Source organism: Epargyreus clarus, unplaced genomic scaffold (assembly GCF_041222505.1).
Source record: "Epargyreus clarus isolate Ecla_fem2 unplaced genomic scaffold, WU_Ecla_fem_2.2 ptg000034l, whole genome shotgun sequence".
Lineage (NCBI taxonomy): Eukaryota > Metazoa > Arthropoda > Insecta > Lepidoptera > Hesperiidae > Epargyreus > Epargyreus clarus.
This window is the reverse complement of record NW_027332239.1, coordinates 7,115,393-7,132,953: the sequence shown is the minus strand read 5'-3', so window position 1 is coordinate 7,132,953 and position 17,561 is coordinate 7,115,393. Positions and strand designations below refer to the sequence as shown.

The 17,561-nt window shown below is 34.5% G+C and overlaps 1 protein-coding gene across 1 annotated transcript; it reads left to right on the top strand.

The window, feature by feature from the left end:
* Nucleotides 1–237: 237 nt before the first annotated feature.
* On the top strand, nt 238–16,047 carry LOC140755894 (methanethiol oxidase). The gene is made up of 11 exons (XM_073091243.1): nt 238–382; nt 5,574–5,728; nt 7,840–8,025; nt 12,737–12,896; nt 13,008–13,119; nt 13,288–13,485; nt 13,615–13,712; nt 14,049–14,233; nt 14,750–14,899; nt 15,308–15,426; nt 15,860–16,047. The coding sequence occupies exons 1-11, from the start codon at nt 373–375 to the stop codon at nt 15,906–15,908; spliced, it is 1,422 nt and encodes a 473-aa protein (XP_072947344.1). The 5' UTR covers nt 238–372; the 3' UTR covers nt 15,909–16,047.
* The last annotated feature ends 1,514 nt before the right edge of the window (nt 16,048–17,561 follow it).

Genomic DNA, 17,561 nt, shown 5'->3' with positions numbered 1-17,561 from the left:
AAAACTGTACGCTGTATTTAATAAATGTTTTTCTGATATTTTGTTCTGATTAGATTTTTTTAATTTCACATTTATACCTATTTTTCCACACAGGTATATGTATCAAATTGTAACACACTGTATTTTATTCCGCTTTTGCTTCGTATTCCCCATTCCAATAGCACCCTATATTAAATCTGTCATGCAGACCGTACTGTCAGGTTGGCTAACCGGTATTTTGTTTGCATTCCACTTGACATAGCTACTCGAGTGTAGGCTAGAAAGAGATAGTGCATGCAAATTTGCCAGACTGGATCATAATTGTTTAGAGTCTACACTCGTGAGCTTGCTATCATAGTGGCCGGTTATTTGTTTGTGGAGGAATCGTTCGCAATGTCGTGTTGTGAGTACATTATTTGTATTCGTATTTTAAATCGTATATTCCAATTTTAAATTTGGTTTAAAAGCTATCGATTCGGTTGTCTGTTAACGTTCTTTAGGGTAATCATTAACGTCTCGGAGAAACAACATTAACGCTGATTAGAATGCCGGCTTCGTACTTACGTAGCAAGTGACGCGGCTATATCTGTTAACTATTTACTACAGAAATACTGTAAACATAGTTAATTATATAGCACCCATACATTTTTTATAACAATATTGTTGGAATTTTTTATGCCGTCAAAAACATGTTTATTTTTATAAAGTTTAAATTATTAACAACATAGAATGTATGAAATAGAGATTAGGTATATACTTTTAACAAAAACAATTATTATTTATGTCTACCCGTCTATGCTAATCTCGGATACGGCTGGCCCGATTTCGATGGAACTTTCACTCTCAGCAAATGTTACAAGGAGGTTCAATAATATATTTTAGAAAAATAATTAACATTCCAGGGGTTAAAAAATCCATGACATTATTGCGATACCTGTAAAATAGGTAACTTTCTTCAAATAAACACGTTGATATAGGTAAATATTGTAAAATGATGACACACATCGATAAAATCATTGATTATAATTCTAATAATAATTGATTGGAACCAGATCACTATTATCAACCATAACTACTACTACTACTATAACTTCTAACTTTCTAAGTTTAAACTTATAAGTGTAAACTTCTATGTTTATATATTCAACAATAAATTTAGTTCACTACTATCAATTAAAAAGTACTTTAATTAAACTTTATGTACTCAGCAATAAATTTGTTTGTCGAATAGTATATACTACCACCTAGATTGATTGTCAATGTATTACTTAGTATAGAAAAGGCAAACGAAACGAAATCAAAATAAATCAGAATCCGTAAAAACATGTCGTAGCATAGAAAAACAGATAACGGTAGCGTTATCTTCATAACATATTTTTAAACTGCTGATAAGCACTAACGTATGTGATAACTTCTCTCGTTCATTGCCAAGGACAAAAGGACAGAGCTTAAAAACAACCAAATATTTTAAAAGTTATCTGGCGGTCAAATAATTTAAATAAAAAGTCAACAATGTGTTTATTCGCTGGTGATGTCATACATAGAGTACGTTCTACAATACATCGTAGATAACAATCAACTTTGACAACAATCGAAAAATTCAATAAAATATGAAGCATTTCACAAAACATGACTACTTACTTTATTTGTACAAATAAATAAAATTGATTTTGATTGGTTTTGTCAAAGTAATGGATTTTCACTAAATGTCTATGACAGTATATATTATGACACAACAAAAAAAAAACAATTATTAAAATGTTTGTCTACCTATCCGTCTCTTTGTTTCGGTTAATCTCTGAAACCGCTGGTCAGATTTTGATGGGACTTTCACTGGCAATTAGCTGATGTTATATGGAGTAATATAGAATACTTTTATTTTCGAAAAATTGTAAGGGGGTAAAAAAAATAAACACTAAGAAATCTTGCAAATATTTACATTATTAAACTCGCGAAACCACAGGGCTAAGCTTGTTAGTAAAAAAAACAATCTCTCTAATACATCGGTTTAAGAGAAAATCCACTTTTAATTTCAAAGAAATGAACGCGTCACTGACTCCCCTGTTCCCCTACGAGTACCTATTTGTCATCCCTAAGAAACCTATCCATCCGTGTCAAGCGATAAACAAAATAACAGACTCACTACAAAGTAGAAAAAGTGCCAGACACATCAGCTTGATGCAATTTATCATTAGAGCCACAGGCAACTCGAAATAATCGCATTCTTTAAAAAAATTGTCTTTGATCTCAAGTTCATAAAAAGAGGGTGGTATAAAGCTATCTGTAATAGGCTAATGGTTGAAACGGGGCATGTCAATAGAAGGGTCCGAAGTTCCAAACCTATGATTTTTCAAATTTACAGTACATAAAAATCTGCGCAGATCTAGATTTAGGTCCTGGGTCAGCATTAGCTGAGTCGTTTCCATTTGCTCTCAATAAGATATGTAATATTCCAAATTAATTGTTTACTTTACTTGTGTAACTTCTTGAGGCAATAAACAATTCTTATTCTTAAAAAAAGTAGGTCTTAGACATTTGTTTTACTTGTTTTAACAGTAAAGCAAAACATCATAAGGGAACTTGCTTAAAATCTTGCTTAAAATTGGAAAAATCTTAGGAGTAAACCAATCCAATGACGTAATCCTTCTAATACACTAATAGTATGTATGTATCAAATCGCAAATATGAACACCACTAAGTAATTGTCTGCAATTATATGTATTAATAATTGTATGTATTTATGACAGAAAGATAGACGGAAAACAAAGCGAACTTATAAGAGTTCCTTTTCCATTTGAGATACACAACCCTAAAAAGTAATACGAACAGTGGATAAAAAGAAAAAACAACCCAACCCCGTCTTTCAAGCCAACAAAACCAAAAGAGAAAAGTGTCAGACATATTAACCGAGTGTAATTTATCATTGCCTCTGGCTAGCCCTCGGAGCCACCTGCACAAAACGGTTCCGAAACGATCCGTACTTTAATCTCTGTTTACAAGGAATTCAGATTCGAAAACCTCTCAAAGGATTCCACGGAGTATAAATCGAGGCAACATTTCCTTTAGATAAATCTTGGCTAGAAAAAGGCATGTATTCGCCTCACTTGCGTCGCTGCGGCCTGACCTGAATTATAATGTGGATTTTAACATTAACATTTAGAGCATCACACTGCTTAGCTGGGCCATGGACCATCTAACTAAATAGACTGCTAACATAATGTGGCTTTATACTACTTCATTTAATGATATATTTTGACGACCCGCGTGGCGGATCGGTCACCATGCCAGTCTGACGCGCAGAGGGTCCCGGGTTCGATCCCCGGCCAGACAGATTTCTAAATGATGAATTTAGATTTCGGTTTCTGGATCTGGGTGTTTGTGTATTTGTCTCTGTGTGTGTCCATACAGGGAATCCTAGTGTAGGGCTGTGAGTGTAGAAAGCGTTTATATCAAATTGGCTCAGATAAGTATTTTAACATCTTTGGGAGGTCCTCTACAATACTATTTGCGCATTCGTGATAAGCATCTGCGTTGAACGAAATTCTTCTTGAACAATGTATTTCAGGGTCTGGCACCTAAGATGCGAGCAATCTTCTGTGGGCTAAAATAAATCGTGATGAGCTATGATATTATTTATTAAGAGTCTATTTGATTCCTACGTCAATAACTTGTACGTGATTATTTAATCTAATATGAATATGGTATACTCATGTCGTTCGCTTTAATCATGCGTACAGATTATGTATGCAAATACGGTAAGTCTTATTATACTAAGATATCTCTAATACATTACAATTAATTAATCAATCGTCCTGACAATAAATCATGTACCTTTTGTAGTACATATTAGAATTCTAATTGGTAGATTAAACGATTTTATAGACATCTCACTTATTATACTAGTATACAATTCAAGGCAAACACCAAAGAAAACAGTGTATTTTCCCCTTTTTGCCAACCGATTTAATTTTTGTTCGGTAATTAATAATCATTGACGAACTTGCACTTATAATTAAGAAAATTTATGAGAGACTACATCCCCCCTATTTCGTTTAATCTATGTAGTTCTATGTATGTATGCCACATTGATTACAAACGCTTCTATACTCATACCTACGCATTACAGATTTTGTACCTTAGGTGCCAAGGACACACACAAAGACATACACAAACACACAGACATAGTGTCTGAAATTAAACTTGAAACCTTACGTACCAGATCAGTCACCAACCAAACTATATCTTAAGGTCCTTTACAAATCGATCACGCTAAACCAAATCTCAATCAAGTCTTGCCCAAACCCCAAGTAATCTCTCTGGTTTATGCCATAATTACTCCCAATTTGTCCGGTTAGCATGCAAATGTGCTATAGCATAGTAAATAAACAATGCACGATTAATGGGATTATACACTACAAAGGAGTAATTTATATGATGCCTGACGCGATTACTAAATTGGAAGGGCGTGGACCGTAGACTATCAAATATATAGATGTCTTTATTACTCAACGCGCACACTTAGTAACTTCCAAAGGTTCAATTCATTAAAGTTCTATATAATTTATATTCGAATAAACGATATTATGGTATATACTTAATACCTAATACTAGTAGCCGTTTATTCATATACCTAATACTAGTAGCCGTTTATTCATGAACCTTATTTTTTGGTATAAATTACGGTATGTAAGTTGTAATATTAAATGTTTTTAAATTAATTTTACAATAACTTTTTATATCAATATTCAAGCAGCCGTTTCCAATATAAGCCCATAAAGACATAAGGAGCCAATTATCGGAATGCTTAAAATCCAATCAAATATTCAAGATCAACCTAATCATATAAGCCTAAATCATAGGCTCTCTGGCACCTGTTCATTTTCTTACATGCCATTTCTATTTCGAATTTGGTCTGTGACTGAACCCTCTGCCCTCGCCCCTCGTTTGCAACAAAAATAATGTTCTGATCTCTATCAAGTATTATTGGGATTGACGTTTTTTATTTATACACAAATTTCTGTTCGGGGAAAATCGTGAAATGAAGCGAATGATGAAATATGGAGAGTAATTGATTTGGGCCTTCCCTTTTTATAAGCAATCGCTTTGATGTTTCAATCTTGACGTATTATGTATTATATAATATAAAAAGACATAATTAGAAATTTTTCGTGTGATGGCTTTTAATAGATCAACATGTTTTAGATAAACTCCCGAAATCACAATCATTTTTGCATAAATTTCTTCTCTTCCTGCTTTTGACATGATGTACTTGTATTGTACAAGTAAATTCAGGGACTTTGCTAATTATTCAGTTTAGGGCAGACTTGTGTGTTGCAGAAGCCTTCTAAGGTTGATAGTCATATCTTCCATTCTTTTCCATTTTATTTCCATTTTATTTTATCTTACATATTCAATATTCATTTCAAATTTCATGAGAATGGATCGGGCAGAAGCTAAGTTATCATAAATTATGTGAAAATTTGTCAATTTTTAAACTGTTTTTGTAAAAAACATCCTTTATACGTATCTACATCCCAATCAAAGCCTTGTCTAGAATTTATAGTAGAAAAAGACTAATAGAGTTAAAATTACAGGCAAGGGCGGACCGGGCTATGCGTCGCCATTAGACGCCTTTAGAAACGGGATAAGGGAGGAACTACTGTACGTAGTGTGTGTGCAACCAGATAACACTAAGCAGGACTACTTGGCCACTGTGGACGTCGATCCGAAGTCTCCTACTTATAGCCAGGTTAGTATTTTCAAACTAGCGTATAGATTTTTAGGCAGTAAATAAGAATCGTATTGTAGTGATAAATTGCTGGTTGAAGTTCGGAACCCAGACACGCACGGATTTTTCATAGTTTTTTTTATGATAAAGCGCGTGTTACAAATCAATTATGAGTATGATAACGGAAATCATGGAGAAAAAATGCACGCCTGAGAGTTCTTTAAAAGATCTTAAATGTGTGTGGAGTGTATCAATTCGCATCTAATCAGTGTCGTGATCTAATCCTCTTATCTTAAGAGGAGACCGTCCCGGCCATGGACTAGTACTGGTTAGAAGACAAGATAAATAATTAAAATTGTGTGTCTATAAGTTGATTTGTACGATCTAACCTTCGAAACTAGTAAATTGATTTGAACAGAACTATCACCTAAAACGATTTTATGGGAGTAATGAAGGCAACCTCAAAAATATTTGGGATAAACAAAACTCAAAAATCACAAATTGTACAAAACTAGCTGACTTTTAAGCCTTCCCTGGACATCCACAAACAATTTTAAACCAAAATAAGCCAAATCGATCCAGCCGTTCTCGAGTTTTAGCGGGACAAACGAACAGGTATTGATTTTTATATATATAGAAGAAAGATATATACAGTGCAATAAGCTTGTACCTAACAAAATTGCAGAAGACTACTATTTAGTCACTGGACGCAATAATGTCCCAGTAATCCTACAGGATCCTACTGGACAGTACCGATGTGCGCGGAATGCAATATTCCGAGCGGGATTTGTCCGGGATTGACAGGATTTGTGGCACTCTAAAAGGCTAATAATATGTTACTCTGCTGTTTCTCGTGCGTACACAAAAATATAATGAAACTGATTTTGTTCAAAAATGTATCTGTAACGCATTAGGTATATTATTTCAGGCCTTCTGTTATATCTTTAACTTACTGTTCTACCACTTTCATACTTCTATCAAGGTGGTAGAACAATGATCCTCGTTAAATTATAATACTCGCGAGATTTTGTTTGTTTTTTTTTTGAGAAACCCTAATTTCTTGGAACTTGATCTAAATTAGCCTAAGTTATTTCTTATAATGTCAGCAAACTTTCAGTGAAACCCAAGTTAAAATCTGTGCAACCATTTCAGAGTTTTGCGAGAATAAACAGACAGACAGACACAAAAAATTCAACAATATTTGTTTTGGTGAACTTACTAAAAAGCCTGTTATTTAGACATTGAAAAAAAATACTTCTTTGTATTTATTTTAGAAGATTTAGAATTCCAAATTCTAAGTTGATGTTCAAAATCTTAAAAGAAATTTGTAAGGATTAATATTTTTTCCACAGTTTAACTTGAAGCTTCTATTAAACCGATACAAAAACGCAACACGCGGAATAATTAATTCGCGTTGTCAAACGCCTTAAAAAATCCAATACTGTTACGTACGTTCTTTTCGTAGCAATAAAGTTCTAGTAATCCAACTGGATTCCACTATGGCTGAACAGGAATGCAATGGCGAGAAGGGATTTGTGTAGGGATTGACGGAATTCGTTACAGCGTAGAAAAAGCGAAAACTACTAATACCTGTCGATACCCTTGATATAAACTGTCTTGGTATACGTATCTTCGGAGTAATACTTTTTCATTACTTTTATACCACTGATATTCTGAATTGAAGAGTGTGGTAAGGGAGATACAGAACCGGATGTGTCTTAAATCATATTACAATTTTCACAAGTTTTCACGGGCGGCAGTAGTATATTTATGATATCTACATTTATTATTTGTCGTATAATACATGTCGAATGTCGATCCAACCAGGAGTACTTTACATCGTTGTGTATGGCACAAATGCTGTAATGGCTATTGGAGTCGAAGTATGAAGGATTCTACCACCTGTTAAACAAATCGTTGTTTTTTTCATAGGATTTCATCTCGAGAGAAATAAATTAATCTGAATCGATTGATAAAATTCTTTTTCCTTTTCAAATGTACTTGCCAAGTAATCCCATAGCCATCAGGTGATCTGATAATGAGATCCTCGAGAAAACGAGGGAACTCTTCAAATATTATAAGCACACTTGGATCGATTTGGGTATTTCTTTAGTTATTATTTTTGTTATTAGGTGATCCATCGTACGCACACTGGAAGTGTGGGCGACGAGCTCCACCACAGTGGGTGGAACGTTTGCTCCAGCTGCTACAACAAGCCCGAGTTGAAGAGAGACTTCCTGATCCTGCCAGCTCTGCACTCTTCCAATGTCTTCGTTGTGGATGTTGGAACTGACCCTCGGAAACCAAAATTGCATAAAGTATGTCATGTTCAAAGTATGTTCTTTACATTACCATTCGCTTCTGTATATGTTCAGTTTTAGCAGTTATAGTTATTGGATAGTTCTTACTGAAACATTTTCGGAAATTAGATAATGTATAACAAAAAAGATTTGCTAAAATCTCTCTCATCTCATCTCATTTGATCTCTTCGGTCAAATATTTTATATTTTTACTCCGAATTGAAATCTATCTTTGCTCTTAAACTCTTTGTCATTAAAAATATTTTCTAGTCTTTTGTTCGATTAGCAATAAAAGCGTGTTTTTTAGTTTTTTATTAACTATTTTTTTTACATTAAGTTTAAGTTACTATTACTTTTTAAGCTGTTGGACATACGAGAAAGTCTTGAAAATGTATCGAACAGTTTTATTCGTGAATTCAAACCACACATCGAAATCTATCTTCGTTGTGACTTATGATGTGAAAATTTTACATAGCACAGTTAACGTTCACCATGAAATTTCATTCTCAGTACCCAGAGTGTTCATTATATAGGGAGGTGGGAACCTAAAATTTTATGTTAACGGAACCGGGAAACTTTTTTCAATTTCCCGTTTTTTATGCTTCCTAATTTCCACTCCGTCGACATATTTATTATAAAGTGCACGACTAAGAAATGAAAACTTCTAAAGTCGTCCATTTAAAGAATTGCCTTTTTACCCGACTGCTAGGGAAGGGTTATGTTTTTCGCGCGTGTCTAATATGTTTATTTTTATTAAATTATTTAAAAACCTCTGTCTTTATTCCTTTAGTTTTTATATAATACGACTAGGATAGTTGCTAACTATGTTAAGTGGGTACTGACACCCATTGATATCTCTAAGGAGCACTGATGTTATCAGAAGCCTGTCGGTGTCGATCATAGATATAAATCTCTACGTCGTTGTTTCGATTTTAATATTTATTTTTGGTTTTGTATCACTTGTAACCTCGTTGAATATATGTAAAATACTTTTTGTTCATCAAATTGTACCTATATAATTAAACGCCTGTCGTGTTTTAATTAATCCTGGAAGAACATTTAAGAGAATCTCATTAATTAATGTAATGTGCCTAATTCGCAAACAATACCACAAACACCCTATGTCTGTTATACTTAACATACATTAAACTATTTTTGTGTGCTACTTGGATATACACACAAAACATCAACTTTATACTTATATAGACACACACAAGGGTCACAGCTGCTACGTAGAAAGGTATCAAGTGCCCATTCAAAACCTATTCGTAAGTGTGTAACATATACCTATTTTTCATCAAAGAGAACATCAAAGACGGGATTTTATATATAATTTTAACGTAATAAATATTATACATAATCTCTTATGATCTCAAACATGTGCTCGAAATAAATATACTTTGAATTCTAAATCAGGCATTTATTTACGTTAGCTTAACTGGCTCATATGTACGTAGACTAGCAGGGTTTTAAGGGCTCTAACATACCAGCGATAGCTCGTATTGGCGACCGTCGACAATCGGTTGCAGTCGCCGGGAATCGCAGACGGCCGTCGTGTCCTGTACCCTTAGTATGAATCTTTACGTTTAAACAAAAATGACTGTTTTTAACACGCTTTTATAAGCTTAAGTTGTATGTAGGTATGTATGTATGTACGTAACAGTAACGGAATCTTTGAACCCGATTTCTATCCACTTTGAACGTGCAGTTTAATTCAAAATTTTGAAGTATCAAAAGCTTTTCGAAAACTGATAAGTGGAGCACCCCAGTCTTTTTTCACAATTACACTATTTACTGTTCCTTAATTGACTCCTAGATCGAAAATTATTTTCTACTTTTTAGTTGAGTTTATCATAAAAGCGTGTTTTTTAGTTTTTTGAACTATATTTATTGTATTTGTTTACGTATTTCCGATACATTTCCAATCTGTTTGGAACAGTCCGCTAGGGGCGCTGATTGGAAATGTATGGGCAAATACGTAAACAAATACAAAACAGTCCTTTTTTTAAAACGTACAAACTCATACTAAGGGTACTGTCGCAGACTATCATAGCGACTGCTAACGACAGTCGACGATCGTCGTAAACAATCGTCAGCCAAAACTCGTACTTATTGCTGCATGTATGTTATTTCCCTAAGAAGTCAGTTTCACAAAGATTTAAGTGTGTTCGTTTTTCCAATGTATTAAGAATCAAATCTAATAATTTCAATCTAGATAGGTACTTACCCTTTTATATTGAAATTGCGTTTGTCATGCCTTGTTATGACTTGATAAGCGATATTGAATGTTGAAGCGATTCTCTGTATATATAAAGTACCACTTATAATGAAAACATTATTTAATTTGCTGTCTCAAATTAAATGTTATTTAAAATTATTTTGCTTAGTACAAAGCTTACAGAAGCGTTAAACATGCTAAATAAAATGCTATTCGTAACATCTACGTTTTTTAGGTAACTAGTATAATTAGAAAAATATACAAATTCTAGCAATTTTTACTTCCACCAAATAATAGTAGTAGTAGTAATATCGAAATGCATGGCATTGCGTTGGCCAGATTTCAGCTGTTCCAATTGAACGCACTAGCCTAAGTACTACACGAAACGTTTCAGGGTGTTTTTTCCCATTAAAAATCCGTTATCATCCCACTTAAACTAAATATGAATAGGTACTTATTTATTTTCACAGTGTATATAATTAATTTAATTTTCATCGTCTTAATCATCGTTATCATTGAAATTGATGATTTTAAACGGAAGAAAGGATGGTTGAATAATGATTGAAGATTTTAAAAGGCATTGGATTATTGTCGTGAAGCTGGTAGAACCCTTAGTGGTTCGACTTCGGAGGCACCGCCGCCACACCTATTTCTGCCTCATAACAGCAGAGTAAAACGCTGTTGTGTTCTGGTTTGAAGGATGTAGTAAAGGAGACATGCTATTCCGAGGCATTCCAGCTTAATCCTCATGGTTAGCGGCGACTCTGTGGCCGACCTCAGGTAGGGATATCTAATACTATCTGGGGTTGATTACAGATGTCCATGGGTGGCAGTAGCCACTAACCATCAGGTGGACTGCATGCTCGTCTGCTACTCCTATATTATATTAAAAAAGATTAGGCCAGTCATACAAGTTATACTTTCACTGTACTTGAACTGTTTCAGAAATGTCTCACTTCCTACAGAGTTTATTGACCAAACGGTCCAAGAATACTTGTAGTTGCCGTGAGGTACATTGCACATACTTGTTCAACAATATAAAGCGGACCCGTATTCGACCCAAATCTGTCGCCATACTTCGAGTATTACAGTTCTTGTCAAAATGTTCTTGGCTTTGTACAACTTTGTTTTTAGGGTTCCGTACCCAAAGAGTAAAACGGAACCCTATTCGGACGTAGAACTCTATCTCTTGAAGCATTATAGACAGATAATTACATTGTTTCCGAGTGTGTTTCTATGGCCGCGTTAACAAAAAATACCTAAAATAAACTGATAAATAAAAAAGGAGACCTCTTACCATTACAGTGGTTTTGTTGCGAATTGTTGAACAGTAACAGGAAATCAGACTTTTCGCAATGCATCAACTACGGTGCCACAATAATAACAATCAACGACTGTTGATTGAAAATAAGTGCTACGGAACCCTCGATGCGAGTTTGACCCGTACTTGGCCAATTATTATTCTTCATGCGCCTTTTCTTTGACCCAGTTTTGTTGATAAAAAATTTACTATGATAAAAATCCTTAATATTTATGATTGCCTCGATTTTTCTACTGGATTTAATACAGAACTAACATTGATCAAACTAAATCAACAAATCCCAACAACAACACAAAAACAGTGCATTAAATTTGGCCTATCTCTCAACTCGTCTACAAAATTCAAAAACACGAAATGAAATTCCTCTTCCGTGAAATCTCCAAGCTTCGGATATTTCTCGCGGAGTCTACCCATTCGACTCACTACGTATAATTATCGCTGTAAGCTTCGCATAGTTGTCGAACAAATTACGCTGAACTACCTCACGGGAACTCGTACTCAATCTGCCGACGAACTTTGGATATACCACTTATGTCAAACTGTTCTGGAGTTGACATATTGACCGTTAATTTACGCCGTTGTTTATATTTTATGTGATATCAACTAATACATACTAAGTCTCATGTCTTAGTACGCACAGGCCTACGTAATCAAAAATTTGTTTCGTACCAAAAAACAATCTTAAATGCTAAACAAGACATTAATTTTCACCATTTTCTAATACTTTTCGCCATTGTTACAGTTTTCGCCAGCAACTATTATTTGGATTACTTTTGGGTTCACCTAAAATTTTACAACTTGAAAAAAAACTTCTGTAATCTACTTCAAAGTTCTTCCTATTTGAGTTATTTACAGGTCATAAACCATGTCTTGCGTGAAAATTCATCCATATGTATTTATTAATTCAATTAGTTAAATTGCCATTAATCAGTATATGAAAGTCTATATACATTAAGACTAAGGTATACTCTTGATAACATTACCGAGAACCCCTTATAAAAACAGGTAAGAAATAGAATAGATACCTACCTGCCATCCAGCTACTTACATGTGATAGTAAAAATATTTACTCACTTTAATAGCCTTTTCGCGACGAGGGTCATATATTACTTCGTAAGTAACGTCCGACCCACCGACGTAAACGTCTCCGCCCTTATCGAATGTCATGGCGTCGAAAATCTCATTACCAGGTAATCGACGGCTCCGAGATGAGGTCATTCAACTGCAGTTTCCCGCACACGACGCACTGCCTGGCAAACGGAGAAATCATGATTTCCACGATGGGCGATAAGGACGAAAACGGAAAGGGGGATTTCGTGCTCATCGATTCGAAGACTTTGAAAGTGACAGGTGGGTGTGGATGTGTCGATGTGACGAAGGGTTCACTTGATACGCAACTGACGTATACATCATGCAGTTATGTTCTGGGCTTTGGTCGTGATTTATCAAATTTTATTGCAGGGACGTGGACGAAAGGCAGTAAATTTGCGAAGTTCGGATACGACTTTTGGTATCAACCCTATCATGATGTTATGGTCTCCACCGAATGGGGTACACCGAAATATTTTAAGACGTAAGCACGCAATTTATTTAGGAATTTGATAGGAATTTGATATTCCTAAATGATAAATCATTTAGAAATATTTGTGGTAGTACTGCTTTTAAGCAGTGTTAAGTACTGCTTTGTTCTGATTTGAAAGTTGTGGTAAGGGAGATATGATAAATACTAAACTTATTTTAGCGGTTACCACCCCGACGACACTTCCAACCCTGAACGATATGGAACATCTCTCAACGTTTACAAATGGTCAACGCATGAGCTACAACAAATCATAGACTTAGGTAGCGAAGGGTGCGCGCCTCTGGAGACGAGATTCCTCCACGATCCCAAATCCGCGCAAGGATTTGTCGGGTGCGCCCTCGAAGCCAACGTTTACAGGTATGAGATTTGTAAGACACGACTTGCGTAAGATCGATTTATTACGGACTTTGCTCAATATATCATGTGGACGTCCTTTACTCTCGAGTTCTTTTTAATTTCATTACGTCTTAACGTTTTACTTTTTAGATTCTATAAAAGTACTGATGGCAAATGGAAAGCACATAAGGTGATTGACATACCAGCTAAAACCATCATACAAGACAACAAGGAAACGAAATTGAATGGTAACATTTGTATATTTTTGTTGCTATAAGTCTAAATCTACCACTGCATTTATTTGTTTTTACTAAGATTTAAATTGCTAAATTAGAAACTACAAATTTAAATGCCATTCACAAAGTAATTTTCAGACAATGACACAAAGAGGTTACCTTAAACCCTGAAAGTACGTTTCAAATTGTTTTAGGACACGAAAGTAAATACCTTTAAAACTAGAATCTGTTTGTGACTTGTTGAGATTAAATTCTAATATTTCTATTACACTTTGTTATTCGCCGAGCTGTTTCATCTTTTGCTTTGTTCAGGCTAACATGACAGTTCCATTACCGTTTTTTCCCTAGGTCTCATGTCGGATATTCTTCTCTCTTTGGATGATAAGTATTTATATTTCTCGTGTTGGTTGCACGGTGACGTGAGGCAGTACGATGTGTCGGATCCAGAAAACCCGAAACTTACGAGTCAAATTCATTTGGGTGGTCAAATCGCCAATTATGGACTTACTGTCGTTGAAGATAAGGAGTTAAAGGCAAGAATTTCTCATTTCCCACTACTAGCAAATAACGGTTCGAATTAATGCCTCATGACTTCACACAATTACCTTTCTGCTGTGTCATTCTTTTCATTTGAGTTTAGCTCTCTGTTCTTTGTTAAATTACTTTCAACGATCTAAATAATATTTGCTATTTGTTTCATCGTTTTACTTAACGAAGGACTGGAATAACTTTTAGTCGCAAATTTGATTTTTTGCGTTTGTTTATCTACTAATTAAAAAGAAAGGAAATATCATTGTTTTGATAAGTTATAACAGACTATTTCTTCTTGAGTTACTAAGTACTTACAATACAATACTGATATATATATCAATATACAATTCATTTAACTGATATAGATCAGTTACTCGTAAATGAATTGTATATTCCAAGAAATTTATTAAAATTGCTTAGAATTACTTTTTATTGCTTCAAGTACTTTACTTTGACAATAACAACTCATTTTAAAAATGTTGTTTTCTCAATTTTGTGGTGTTTTTGTTTCCCCATAGGAGCCAGCAAAGCCTGTATTTGTTAAGGGTAAACGATTGTTGGGAGGACCTCAAATGCTGCAATTGTCGCTAGATGGAAAACGATTGTACGTGTCAAGTTCACTCTACTCCCCGTGGGATAAACAATTCTACCCCAAGATAGCAGAGGAGGTAAGAGTTTGCTAACAATTCGATCGATAAAGTTTAGTGACAGTTTGTATAGGGAATATAAATGAGTTTGTTAATACGATATTGGTACAATTGGTAAGGGCTGTAGCAATAGGAGGGGGTACATTAATAAATAAAAATGCTTTTAAAATTGTATTATTAATCATAGCACTATTATTTGGATTGTGGCTGCCTTTATACGGGAAAGTTTATTTACATTAATAAGATGTAGACTAGAAATCCAAATTCCTAACTTCGGTATCAGTTGTCTGGCTACGGGTCAAATGTCTCAAACTTGTATGACATTGTATGACATCTTCAAATAAATTTATATACTAATTCAAAAAACACTGTTGGTTTAGACGTAATATTATAGATAGATATCTCGTTTATTTCAATCTTTATTTGTAGGGTGGCTGGATAGTCAAGTTGGATGTGGATATTATAAACGGTGGTATGAAATTGGATCCTGATTTTCTCGTCGACTTCGGGAAGGAGCCCGAGGGCCCAGTATTACCCCATGAAATGAGGTGAGAGGTGTAACGCCTATTTTTTGAAATCATGTATAGATTTTTGTATGCATTTCAATAGGCAAACGAGATCGCAGTGTTATACATTACGTCTGCCCGTGAACATCTGCACCAAATCCCAAATAGGAATAAGTTACATCTGAGATTGGTCAGCAGCGTTCAGGGCCACCTACTCGTTTGTGATCGATCACAGATATGACGTTTCTTCAAATAGATATTGTCCATGAATCAAAATACGGTAGACGATAATTAAGTGTTTTACATCAGATGAACTACAAGTTCCATTGCTGAATTCTTTTAAAAATAAATGAAGATTATGTGTTTAACTATTTTTTAACCAACTTCCCTAGTGAAGACGTGTATATTTTATTCGTCCTGCCATTTAAAAAAAATTCGTTAAGAGAGGAGTATTTACTTTGAAAACAATTTTCAGATACCCTGGTGGTGACTGTACGTCTGACATATGGCTGGCAGAGGAATAATGTGTAATAACATTCATATGTAATGTGCCAATATTTTTATACTTAAATCTCAACGTGCATAATAATGTATACCTGTTAAATATAAGTTCTCTGATTTTGTACAGACTTAAGCATCTTTAAATAAAGCATATAATTCGTATATTGATTTTTTTTATTTCATCAGATACCTAAGCTTCTTAGCAAACAATGCTACATTTTATTTATTTTGTCTACAATACCTTTGATCAAATAAAGACGTTCTACGAAGCTCATAGAATGTCTTAATTAAACTCAGGACTTACGTAAAGCCTAAACCTATATCTCTGGCATATAGCATATAGTTTCAATAATGGATATTTTTTTATTTGTAAAACACACTTGTTTGAAAAATCAGAGGTGAGTGCCTGGGATTCGAACCCCGATTCGATGGAGGGGCCGAATTGAAGTCGAATTTAAATCATTAGGCTATTTAAATCACTGTTTTCGTTTGATTGTACTTATTAACTGAGATTTTGAAAGTAAAGTCTAAAAATATTGTACTATCCATATTGGAATAGTCCATAAAAAATAATTAGTTCCGAGTTGACGGGCTTTCAAGGAGCTATTGAAGAGTTCTCAACTCCTGGATTCATAATGAGTCAGATTGAATTGATAGTAACAAATGATTGTATTGTTTAACAAGCAACGTATAATATACGTTACATATTTACTTGAGTTATTCTTAAAAATGTATTTTTTTCTATGACTATTTCCCTTCTCAGACATTTTTGCCTCAATAGTTTCTTCTTTTAATATATCTGCATTATGGCGTGTGTCTGAGGTTTATGTCCGTTAAACCCTTACATACCCTTCGCACTTCCTTCCTTTGAAGTAAAACTTCGGGTGAATATTTTAAACGTTCGCACTATTTTATTCGATACGAATAGGAAATAATGGAAGGTTCTTTGATGTATTTTCCTTGCTTTAACAAAAACATTGTTCTTTTTCTTTGTATTGTATTCAAAGTGCGTGCCGTATTTTGATAGTAACATTTTTGAATTGTTTTCTTTATTGTTCCTTCTAGCTAGCTAGTAACAATCTGACCGGCTTGATTCGCATAGATTGCCAGATTCTCTGGAAAGATTTTGAGGAAACATTGATCTACTGCTGAGTACTGGTTTCATCTTAGAGTGAGAGGTGGTTAAGCTATAGCTTACCGCGCTAGCCAAGTACAGATTTGTAACACAAACTTCACACCTATGAGACTTATTTTTATAGAGAAGTTTCAGGCGGAAAGTTGTACTCACGATGTTTTGATCTTGTAAATATATACTTCCACGGCAAAGTTGAAGTTATAACTTTTCATAAGTAATCTTTAGCGTCGTCAAATTAATAATTATAATAGGTGGGTGATTTCAAACTTAAGAGTGCTTTGAACCTGGTGCTTCATTCTAATATAAGAGCTCGGCTACCACTGATATAAATGTTGATTGAAATGATAGAACTCGTGATTTAAGTACGTAGGCACCACCGTCACGCTTATTTCTTTCTCAGTAGCAGTATAGCTTCTGTACCGATTAGTATGCTATGGTAAGGCGCTTATGCTTACATCACCTTCCAACCCTTAGCTGTCGTAACATATTTGACTTCGAGTGTCCTAGAATAGCCTAGATTTTCAGTAAATTCTAGTGGACT